This window comes from Hippocampus guttulatus, chromosome 19 (genome assembly GCF_054856545.1).
Source record: "Hippocampus guttulatus isolate MCC_2025c chromosome 19, RoL_Hgut_1.0, whole genome shotgun sequence".
NCBI classification, from domain to species: Eukaryota; Metazoa; Chordata; class Actinopteri; order Syngnathiformes; family Syngnathidae; genus Hippocampus; species Hippocampus guttulatus.
Window position 1 is genome coordinate 3111746 of NC_141279.1, and position 12306 is coordinate 3124051.

At 41.9% G+C, this 12306-nt stretch overlaps 1 protein-coding gene across 7 annotated transcripts in view; it reads left to right on the forward strand.

The window, feature by feature from the left end:
• The window catches only part of tanc2b (tetratricopeptide repeat, ankyrin repeat and coiled-coil containing 2b), a 71755-nt gene that overhangs the window by 13379 nt on the left and 46070 nt on the right, over window positions 1–12306 (forward strand). For 6 of the 7 annotated variants that reach the window (XM_086138979.1, XM_086138981.1, XM_086138980.1 and 3 more), the window contains exons 2-3: window positions 2340–2448; window positions 10856–10927. In XM_086138979.1, coding sequence (XP_085995105.1) covers window positions 2382–2448; window positions 10856–10927 — 139 coding nt within the window. In that variant the 5' untranslated portion in view covers window positions 2340–2381. Of the gene's footprint in view, window positions 1–2339; window positions 2449–5202; window positions 5376–10855; window positions 10928–12306 lie in introns of those variants that run through there. The other variant, XM_086138986.1, reaches the window with a different exon arrangement.

Below are 12306 nucleotides of genomic sequence, written 5' to 3' on the forward strand. Positions count from 1 at the left end.
TTTGTGTTTTGTTGGTGCAACATTTTGTCTGAAAATAAAATAACCAAAACATCAACACCATGGCTTGGTCGGCGCATTCCCTCCGGAATAAAGTCTTGCCTAACCGCTCCCGATTGCGTCTGCATGTGTTCCTCTCAGATGATTTTTCATATCCAGGCCGTTCGGGGTTGGGTAACAGGAGATAAATCCCGTTACCCTTGCAAATGTGCCCTTTGCCATTAAAGAAGCTTTATTGATTGTAAATAGGCTTAGTAATTAATGGATGGGGCAGACGAGAGGACCTTGGGGGAGGGGGGGGGGGGGGTGGCAGCCTGCTTGCACCTGCTGCAAGCTTGGATGTCTTTTGTTCGATACCGATGCGCTTCGGCTCTCATGTGCAGTCATTACTGGATGACACTTGTTCCTTTACAAATAGTTTTAAGCGCTTGAAATTATCCACACAGTCAAAGTAGCTCTATGACATGATCAGTGGTGTGAGCATTGCACAGTACATGTCATGCCATCGACGCTCCTTTCGCCAGTCGTATCAGAAATGAACAGAGAAGCTGGAAATATGACACGGCGGAAATGAATTCACGGCGACTCGCTCAGTTATGTGCGCAGCAGGTGTCACGTAAATTATGCACACACAATCTACATGTAATGAGTCATGCGATTGATCCGATTGACCAGTTATTCATTTTTACAGTCATATTGCACAATAAATAAGAATGACCACAAATAATCCACAGAATCAAAATAAAAATGTCCTACAGGGACCGTTCGGATACAATAATGCAATTCTGCTTCTAATCGATGCATCATCCTGTTTGTCCCCTTTGCCAAGTACTCTTTATAACCAGCATCTTGCGCCGTAGAAATGAAGACGACCCCGAGAAATAATCTACAAAATCAAACACGATTCGATGGTTTGCTCCACGTCACATGCCCAACGGATGATTCATGTGATCGCTTCCCTTGCCAATTATTCATGGTAACATTTCACTTTGCATTGCAATGCATTTCTGATACAATAGACATGAACAGAACAACTTGAGAAATATTTTACAGAGTCAAAAAAAAAAAAAAAAGTCCATAGCAGAATGCTGCTCCCAATCACGCCCGAGATGGTCCGCATCCGCTGCTGCACTTTGGCCGTCCGAGCATGCTGCTCCTCTGCTTTCCTTCACATGGCCGGAACGCCGAGTCAGAATGAGCACTCACAAATCCATCCTTCTCTTCCTCCTCCTCCTCTCGCCTCTCCGTCTCTCTGGAATATCAACAAGCTCCCGAGCGTTTGTAACCATTAAGCGAGCAAATTCAAATGCCTGTCGACGTCGCTCCAGTGGACTTTGCGCGCATCGCCGCCTCCTCCCGTGTTCACATCATCGTGCGTCATTCACGTGCAATCAAAGCAACGCCGCTTATTGTTCCGTGTGGATTAGTGCCTTGTTGCCCACCCTGGCATTATCGCGGCTTCCACTCACGAGTCCCAATCTTCTTTGGATGAACTCGACAATCTGAATCTGCGCTCCGCAATTGGTCAAAGCTCAGGGACCCGCATTTTAGCGGGGTCGTTACGACGCGACCCACTTTGTGGAATTATTATTTTGGGAATAGGGGGGGTTCAAATTGACACACGGACCTCCCATTACAACAGACTTGCACGTCAATCCTGTGCAGCGGAACTGAGGAGGAACATGATAATCGTGTATCTAAAATAGTGATTTAAAAAAATATATTAGAAGTTCAAATGAAAAATTAATCCTCCAAAAATTAGTATTAAAAGAATCTACGGAAAAAAATAGTATTATCTATAGAAATACTTAAAAAAATGTAATAATCAAAACAATCAAAAGAAAAATATTAAAAAAAAGATAAAAAATAATAACGATACAAATTAATATAAAAAATAATACATATATTTTAAATAAAAGCCACTTTCTATTAGGGATACACTATATATATAATATATAAAACAAACTGGTCGAAAAATAAAATAACACAAAATAAACCAATCATTAAAATCATCTTTTTTTTTTTTTTTTTTTTTTTTGCCAGATCTGATTTGTGTACAAAGTTTGGCGCATTTGTTTCTTAAATATCTCTTGTATTATATATTTTTAAGCAAACCACTAAATTTTACTGTTTTGCAAAATGGTTGCATTTTGGGCTCCCGAACCACCGGTGTGACTGTTTTCTGGAGAATTAGAAATAAATTGTCTTCTCTCTCTTCTCAGTGTGCCCTCTACAGGCATCATGACTAAATAACCCAAGCACGCGTGCATTAGATCAATTCAGTTCAATCAATCAAAAACGAATCATCCTCTTCCCCCCCCCCCCCCCCCCCCCCTTGACAGATTGCGTTGCAGTGTGGCCTGACGCATTCCGGCCATCCCGCCATGTTCCGGAACAGCTTGAAGATGCTGCTCACGGGGGGCAAGGCCAACCGCAAGAGTCGCAGCAGTGGTGAGTCAAATGTCTTTTTCCAATCCTCTCATGTTGTTCCGCTACGTCCGCTATCCAAGCTCGGACCTTTTCTGGAATCGGTTAGTTACGTTTTTGCATTGGCCCCTAACAGGTTGCCATGGGGACGGGGCGGATTGGTGGGTCTCAGCCGCCAGACGGGACAATTAGAACTTGTGGCATGGATTTAATTGGAAAATTAGAAAATGGGGTTGAAGGTGGACTCGTCTTGATGAGCACTTGCATAACTAATTAGCATCCTCATACTTGTGCCTGGAGCCCAAATTAGTTTGGATTATTGAAAGGGGAACAAAGGCAGAATTTTTTATTTTTAAAAAAAACATTCATAGCTTGTCTGTTAGCAGGGTATGCCCCGGTTTAAGGGCGAATGAAAAGTAACTGAAGCTATCAATCGCAGCTATCGTCGCAATCGACTGCTCTGAATTCTGGATGGATTCGGCTGGTTTTGCGGTCTTGCAAATGGGCTTGATCTGGTTGCTTTTTGATTTTTAGAAAATGAATAAGCTTGACACCCACTTTGCAGACGCTCGGGATATCAGTCATCACTAGCCCCACAAACTGTGACTACAATGCTTCACCGTGATTTACATACATTATGTACCTCCTTATCAAAGCAGGGTTTTTTTTTGTTTTGTTTTTTGCTGTGATTTGTGCTGCGCGCTAATCTGTTTCAGCCGGCTTTTTTTAACATGCCGCGGTTGTTGAAAATTTCCGCCTCGAGCAAACTTTATGTGCCGTAATAAAGTGCTGTTTCGCTCAAGTAGGTTCGTCGAAGGTAGCGCTTTCGGGAAAGGAAGCGCGTGCGGAACTATGATACAGGAAGTTGTTATTTCTCTACTCAGTGATGTGACCAACTCTCGCTGAAAGGTGAATGAACACAAACATATTTTTCTATGACATTCCTATCCAAATACTTGAATGAAAAGACAACCAAATCCAAATATTCAAAAGGTATGATGCAGAACCACAACAATCATCAGCGCGGCAACTCCACACATATTGAACCCACTGGACCTAATCCAGCGAGTGACAGATTGGCGCCCGCTGATCCACAGACGCTCTGCTTCCTTCCTGTGCCACGCCGACCAAGGAAAGAGCGCCATGAATGGAGGGAATGTGGCCCAGCGGCCTCGCGTGAATGGGCAAAATATCATTGATGTCCAATAACAAATATTGAAATCACAGTTGAACTTCCTGAGTCAAGCACAATCCGTTGCACGATGCTCATTGGCATCCGCAGAAAATGGTTCTCACAGTTATTTGACGCATTACTTTCAAATTGATGTACCTTTTGAGGCCCATATGTCATCCAGCGTCATATTTTGATTCTAGATAGGCAGGAGGTGGAAATGTATCCTAATCGGGATGTTTGTACCATAGTGTCACCCCCACACGTGAGTCTTTTGCAAAAGGGAAGTGCGCTCACTTAATTTTTACCAGGAGCATGTGGGCAGTGTGAGGCGTGAGTACAAAAAAAAGAAGAAGATACAGCGCCTGTCTTCTCCTCTTCCTCCTCCGCGCTCTGATTGCAGCGTCATCGCCGCGCTGGTGTCGGCGTTTCCTGTTGTCCCGCTGAGGGCCTTTGGCATTAAAATTGAACACTTTCATTCTCTACTCGGAGATTCAGAACTAATACAGTTCAAGTTATTTGCTCTGTCATATACAAATGTTAAAGTTGTCTACTTTCCCAGGAGCTAGCTAGCTAGCTAGCTTTTTAACACTAAGAGTATAATATGCTACCATATGCGGAAGCTAGCACTATGTATATACCGTGTTCAAATCAAGGTTGTGTTTTTGAACACTATTGATAAAAATACACACATTTTCATCACAACCGCGAGACATAATAGCACTATCAAATATCGACAATCGGTATTGGCGAGTGCTCAATGTAAGCGCTTGTACTCTGATAAAAGTGGCATTGATGAATTTCTAGTATACAAAATAAAAGCGTTTGTCCATTGAGATCCCGTTGCATAATCAAATGCAGCCATTTCATCACCAACCCACTATATGACACAAAATATATATGTAGCCGTGTGACATATTACATCGCCAAACACATACTGTTCCCCCCCAACCTCGCAACTTATCCTCATATTATTTTGGAAGATAATACTGGCAGCGCTTTAAGCTAACGCCAATCTGTGCTAACCCTGCAGCTCTACTTACCTTTTGGCTATGGCGTGATAATGCTTTGGTCATTGCCGTTGTTCTTTCTCTCTGGAACTTGGTCCAGCTTTGCTGATCGTGCCATTGAGTGAAACACTCTGGTTATTTTATTAATTTGCCTCACTGTTTGCTATCAGTTCAGCGTATAATACGTAAGTCTGATGGTGTTTGTTGGAATACAGATGAATTTATTCCCTGTGTTTGTTGGAAACAAAATACAGTACATGGAAAGAGGACCTTGAAAAAAATAATTGCATCTTACATCGCAATTAGATTAGTTTTCAAAATCATTCAGCCCTATTAGAGCTGTTGATGAACGGGTGAAGGAATTCTGCTGCTGGCGGAAGAAGCAGAGGATGAGGGTGAGGAGGAGGAGGTAGAGGGCGAGGAGGGGGTGCGAGCTTGTTTCCGTCTGCGTGTGTTTGTGCGTGTGAGCTGAAGCGCGACTCGCTGAGTGGATGCGTCCTGACACCTGGCGCTCCCTCACTCGCCGCTCACATTCTCTCCTCTCCAGGCTTGTCTGGTCCGTCCTCCTTCTCCTCCCTTTATCTTTTGTCCTCTCTCTCTCTCTCTCTCTCTCTCTCTCTCTCTCTCTCTCTCTCTCTCTCTCTCTCTCGCTCCATCCGTTATTCCGCCTCGGTTCTCCGCCGGCCTCTGCTCCTTTTGTGTCAGGATCTCGCCTCGATATGGTGCAGGATTTTCATGGCTGGGGGCGACGAGGCGCTCGTCTGACAAAGGTGAGCCGCACGGATCTGGTTGTCAGGGTGAATGGATGGATGAATGAACGGATGGATGGATGGATGGACAGACAGATGGATTAAGCCCTCATCTGTTGCGCATTTGTCAGGATTTATTGGCAGATCAACTCGTGAGGGGCACCTTAATGTGAAAGGGTTTTTTGACTTGATTTTATTTTCTTAATAAGATCATCTGCTTCCTGTCTGTCTGTCTTAATCATATTGACTGTCGTGCCACACCTTCATGCTGGTGGGGTATGTGACTATTCGCAATAGGAAATGTTGCTATTTGCCTCTTAATGCATCATGATGTGGCTGTCCAAAATATGTCTTCAAAATTCGTGACCCCCCCAAAAAAATCTACATATTAATGCGAATTTTCTTATATATATACTGTATATAAAACCATTTTATCTAAGTAGAACGCAAAAAAGGTTATTTGTTTTCTTTATTTTTACAAACCCACAAAATTGTACTTTGGTTATTTTTCTTATAAAAGAAAAAAAACAAATTGGAGATACATGTTAGTTATTGGACAATTATGCTATATAAGTATTAATACTGAATTTAAATTGTATTTATTTCATTTTAGTTGTAATCTAACAAATGTAGAAAAGGTCATTTTGATAGCATGGTGGAGTGACACTATAAGTTTTAATGCTGAATTTCAATTCCCTCCTTTTTTAGTTTAGTTATTTTAATTTAGCTAATTTAAAAACTGACTTTAAAAATTAAAAAAAAAATCAATATTTTTCAGCCATTGCCAGTCAACTAAAAACTGACGTGATGGGCTCCTATTTCCGATCACATCATCGGATCGATCCATCTCATCTTGTGGCATCTCGGTGCCAATGAACTATGTTGAAGTGAATAGAACCCCTTCATTTTGACAAGGAACCATGTCGAATTGAGTTGAAAAGTTTAATTTTAACAAAATGAGTGCCTTGCTACCATCTTTTGGCATCTGAGATGAGCGCAAACAATAAACACGGTCGTAACGATAGCGCTAGCAGTCTGTTTTTGTCACGTTTCCCCACCCGCCCACTCAGGCATTTGCGGAGAACAAAAGGAGCAGGAGATCAGGCTAATGAGTCTCGGCCACATCCGCCCTCCCCTCTCAAGTCTGCCTTTTGCCCTCATAAACTGCAACTTAGCCTTCTTGTTACGTTTGCATCTCCATTCATCTTCCTCCTCCTCCGCATCTCCTTTTTCTTCCGCTCTCATCCCATCCGACTCCCTCTCTTTTCCTTATTTGTCAAACCCCACTCTCGCCTCTACGCCCCCATCGTCATCCACTTAAGATCGCCGTCATCATCACTCGCTGCTTTCCTTTCGCGTTGTCTCGAGAGCTTCATTTCAGAGCGGGCAGGAGATGATGCGACTGTGCCATTTCAGATTCTGGTAGGAGGTTGCAGGGAGAAAACCAATCATGATGTCAAAGAGAGAAATCCTGGAAAAATATCGAATCATTTCTACTTATTGGTTCATAGAACACCTAAAGATGGGACTGTACCAGTTTGGATTCTAGGCAGGGGTGGAGCAATTCCAATAATCACTGATTTGACAAAAAGAGAAATTGTGGCAAAACAATGAGTTGATGGACTGTACCATTTTTTTATTTTGGGAAGGAGGGGACAACAAACCAACTCATGTCTCAAATGCCAAAAAAGAAATTGTGACATAAATGTGGTTTCGTTTGAACTTCATGTTTGTACTTCATTGTTCACAGATAATGATGTAAGAAGGCGGGACTCTACCATTTTTGATTCAGGGCTCGGAATACAAGTCAAATTATCACCTCGAGCGGCAAGCAGAGAAATTGGAAAATTATAATGGAAATATTTCTACTTCCTGGTTCACGGAGAATCAAGTGAGGTGATTGAACAGTGCCATTTTCGATCCTGGGCATGCAAAAAATGGATCTAGTCATGATTCATTTTTTGATTCATTTGTCCAGTGTGGGACAAATAAAGGATATCTTATCTTATCTTATTCAAAGAGAAAATGGAATAATTCTGCTGAGCATGACATTGGAAGACAGGACTGTACCATTTTTCATTTGGACCAAGGAGTAGCAATGACTCAAAGCACAAAAAGAGAATGATTGCGCAATCTGCGTTTTATCGATTACAGAGCACAGCATAAAACGACAGCAGGTAATTTTAGGTAAATGGCTCACATTTATATCATGCAAATAATGGCGTAACTGTACAATTTTCTATTTCTGAGCAAGGGAAGAATCCCTATCATGACTCAAAATGACACAAAGCGAGAAAAGCTTGAGCATCTTGTAAACGATATAAAAGCCGATTGTCTACACGGACTCTCCAGTCGGGGAGAACATTTAAGCTCGGGAAGGCCCACGCCGAAAATCAAACCTCGAAACGCAGAACTCTGAGGCAGACATGCTAACCACTGGAGCACAGTAGTGCCCCATATTAAGTCCTCGATGTCGCAGCAACCCTGAAAGAAAAGTGACCAAAAGCATCCGTCTTTGTGTTTTGTTTTTTTTTCTCCTCGCGCTTGCGTTTCCTTCCGCGTGTCTATTTTTGCCGCCTATGATGTAACAACACAGTGATGTGCTAGAAGCCTCGCCAGCGTCTATTCATTTTTTTTTATTTTTATGATTTTCTTTTCAAAATCAAGACCACCCACTTGCGACACAGCCTCCCTCAGCCTCCCATGGCCGTGTGGGAGGTTTTTCTTTTTTTGCCCCATAACACGTCAAATCTAACATCTCCAACACAATTTATAATTCAATGTATGTTTGATAAAAAATGAAACATGTCACATGAAAATATTTTTAAAATGTGATTCGATAATTATACACATTATTGCATTAAATTATTTTTTGAAATAAATGAAATATTAATGACAAAAATATCTGATGTGAAAACATTACAGAAACTAGACAGTAAAATTAACTATTCAACAAACATATAACACAAATATATAAGAATACTCTCCAAAAATTACACAATTATTTAATAATTTTTTTGAACTATTATATAAAATACATACAAAATAAATAGTACACACAAAATATGGTATGTACAAAATATATATAGTATACAATAAAATACAAGATATTAAAGCAAAAAGTATTATCTAAAAATACACTGTTAATGATCAACAGATGTTGCATAAGAAATACAAATTTGCCTAAACATTAAAAAAAGTCATAAACACGTTATTAAAAATTTAGATAAAAAAATAAAATATTACACCTTTTGTGACATTACCATTTTGCATTTTTTTTAGATTAAAAAAACTAATTTGAAGGGAAAAAACTAAAATTAGAAATAAATACAAAAATACAAAACATTTTTTTCCAAACCGCTAAAAGCATTTCATGCTTTCACACATCATTCCAGCATCTCCAAAATGAATCTTTTGTCCCCATGTGAAATAGTCCCAACGCATGGCCATGCCGTCACCGCTGCAAAGAAAATCCAGCAGACTCGAGTGTGTTGTTATGTCGGCGGCGTAGGAGGCGCACACAGGGCAGATTGTGTCACTCTGACTTGTCTTGTGTTCTTCTGGAGAGGCCGCCACGTTTTTTTTTTTTTTCTTGTGTCCTGCGCTGGCATGCAGACACATCTCTGTCCTCGCTCAGTCAGAGGTTCACGTCCTCCTTCTTTATCTCCCCCCCCTGAAAGAGGCCACTTGTTCTGCGTGCCACAACATCTCATTGTAATTACGAAACAAACAGAGCGATCTGCGGCAAAAGAATGGCCGCTTTCTCTCTATCCGATATATATGCGACAAAGACGCGATTCTCCAGCCTGACAGTATTTGGACGTGGGGGGTAGAGGGGGGGGGCACTTTATGGGATTTGTCTCATCTCTTTTTAAACATGAAGTTATCATAAGAGCTGACTTTATTTACCGCTAATTGTTTGTTAGCCCTAGAAGCAAATCCAGCAAACATTTTTCATTGCAAGCAAATGACCTCAAAATTGTTCAATATGAGATGGTCATAATAATAATAATAATAATGTGTCTTTTACTGTGTATATGTTGTTTTACAGCAATACTTAACTATGTTCATAATTTTGTATTTACCTGTGGCTAAAAAGCAAAGTGTGGAGAGTTTAGCTAGTTTTCAGACAGCTGTATTTACAATATGCCAGCATTCATGTAACTTCTTGACAGAATAGTTGCAGTGTATTTTTTTCCTTTGGAGCCCAGCGCGTTGGTAGCAATCTCATGCTGGCCCAGTTCCCACGTGTTCCTCTCGCCTCCCTCGGGCTGCTTGAATCGGTCCATCGATCCAACTTGATCTTTCCACCAGAGAGGCAAAATACTGTGCTTAGCGGCCATCTTTGTTTTCAGGCTGGACCTGGATCTGTTGATCCTGCAAACAAATATGTGAGTTTCCAATCCAAGGGCAAGGCATGTGGTGATGGGAGAGGAGAGGACAATGGCCTGACCTACTGACCGGTTAAAGACTCCAGGCCTTCAGCACCTGTCTGGAGATGTCGTCAGGGACTGCGGTCTACTATGTTTAGAGTTCATTAAGTCTTTGACCTTGCCTGGATTCGTTGCTGCGATCCTTGTCTGGAATGCATTTTTTTTTTTTCCCTCTCTGTTCCTTCTGAAGTTGGCTCTAAACCCTTTGTCACTTAATCTTAATAACGCCCTGTTCTGTTTCCGAGCCGGGCAAGGCTTTTTGTTGGGATGCAATAAATCACGGATGCTTCTGTACACTGATGTTGGCCATGCAGAAGTTGATATAAGCCAAAGCTGCCGCCGGATATGCTGCTCCAGATCTCAAACGTACCCCACTGAAAATACTCCCGCGTTATTCTTACCTCACTAAAACCAGCAGATGGCACTTCAATTTGCAAAGTAACCCTTGCAGCGTTGCTTATTGGATTCATTTCTTTCTGTCAACATACACCATTTTTGTTTCTATCGGCCTGCGCGGCATGAGAATGATGAACTCGGCAGCAAGCCACCACAAAAGCAATTTTGGTCGATCCGCGTCTGCTTGCTTGCTACGATTTAATTTGGGATGATTGCGCTTCATCACAACAAACAACCCCGGGATGAGACTAGCCACACTCCCTCCGCCCTCCTCTTTGCAGCTCCATCTACTGTGGTTAATTCCGGCTGCGTGCTCCCTCGGGGCGTCATTGATCCTCACATACGGAACTGTATGCGGATCAGAGCTGGGAGTCGCCCTCTGTTTCTCTCGTGATATCAAACTTAAGATGGCGGGCAGGAGGAGGAGGAGGAGAAAGTGGAGCGTGGCGGCACGCTCCACCTTCGCCACCATCGGGGGCCGCTTGGGCCCCGGCAGGAAGGGCGTGGAGGGCCTGTGCGTGAGCAGCCTGTCGGGGGTCCTCAGGTCCCACTTGTGGATGGTCGGGGACGAGTGCGCGACTCGACCGCTGCTAGGCCGCGATGTCGCGCCGGTATCGCGCCGGCAGCACCGCGCTCACTCGCTGTCCTATTCTCTGTGCTCGTCCTTCACAGATGGCGGGAGCGAGGACCTGGCAGACCCCCGCTCGCCCTGTTTAGACCCTCACCTGAGCCACTTTGGCCAAGGTAAGCACACCTTTGAAAGCACTCGGTCAATGGATATTACATTCAATAGTATTAAATTGCATCGTTCAAAAGATTTGTGTCAATTGACTTTAGATACCAAGTCTTTACTTCTAGTTACACGAGAAGTGAATATGAACAGTCAGTAACAATTATTCAGCATCATTTCCCTTGATGGAGGGGGAAAAAAATTAAGTTGTATCAGTACAGGAGACGTTTCAGCAGCATTGTAGAGAGCAAAAAAAAAACAAAAAAACATTCTCAATAAAGTTTATAGCCCAAATCCTGATGACTACTTTCTGAAGCTGGCATTCTGTTGGTGTTTCTTCACAGCAATAATAGTACAAGAGCACCCCATGCACCGAAAAATATAGACCGGTACATGTATATAAGATGTATCGCCCGAATACTTGCGCCTACTGACGATGATATTGACACGGAAAAATCATGATTTTCTTCTCATTTGTCTCAATGAAGTCCTCAAAATCTTAACAGAAGAAATTAACCAACAAATGTCATATTATCGCCATGTGCCTTTCCATTCGGAATGCTGTAAACGTTTATGAAGCAACAAAAATAGACGTGTGTGTTATATGGAGCAAAAAAACATGTCAATCAAATGGAATTTATCGCAAAAATCTCAAGTACTGAAGATCATAAGGTTCATAGATTTCTCATTTGCTCTTGAAGTAGGCATACTGCAGATATTAATGAGTGTGTGTGTGTGTGTGTGTGTGTGTATGTATATATATATATATATATATATATATATAAAAAGATTGAAAATAAAATGTATGTATATATATATATATATATATATATATGTATACATACACACACACACACACACACACAATATTGAAGATAATGGTGCCGCATGAGAGAATGTTGATCTTGTAATTTGCCTTTGAAGTAGGTGTACTGGAGAGTTTATCAGCAGCCGGGAGGAAATGTTTTCCGTAATTACAGTACCTCACCCCCCACACCCTCTTTTTTGGGGGGGGTTTTTTCACTTCCCATCCTTGTGCATGTTCGGAACATGTCGACCGGTGTGGGCGTTTGTTTGGAGTCACAAAGCGTCCGTAGCATGTCATTATGGCATCACATCATAGACTAAAATACTTTCCCCCCCCCCTAATTTCGACTTGCATTAGCAGTCTATAACGATCACATTAGAAGTCGCATGCGAAAGTCCTTCGGTAGACATTTTAACATCCATATATTACTCGAACGCCACCCGTCTATCAGTATTGGATTGTTCATTCATCATGTGTCCTGAAAACAACAAAGCTATAATTAGACGTTGTGTTACGTTTGATATATATTTTGATTTGACTTTATTTTAGTCCAGCGCGGACCAAATTTGCATCTTTCGGTTAAAT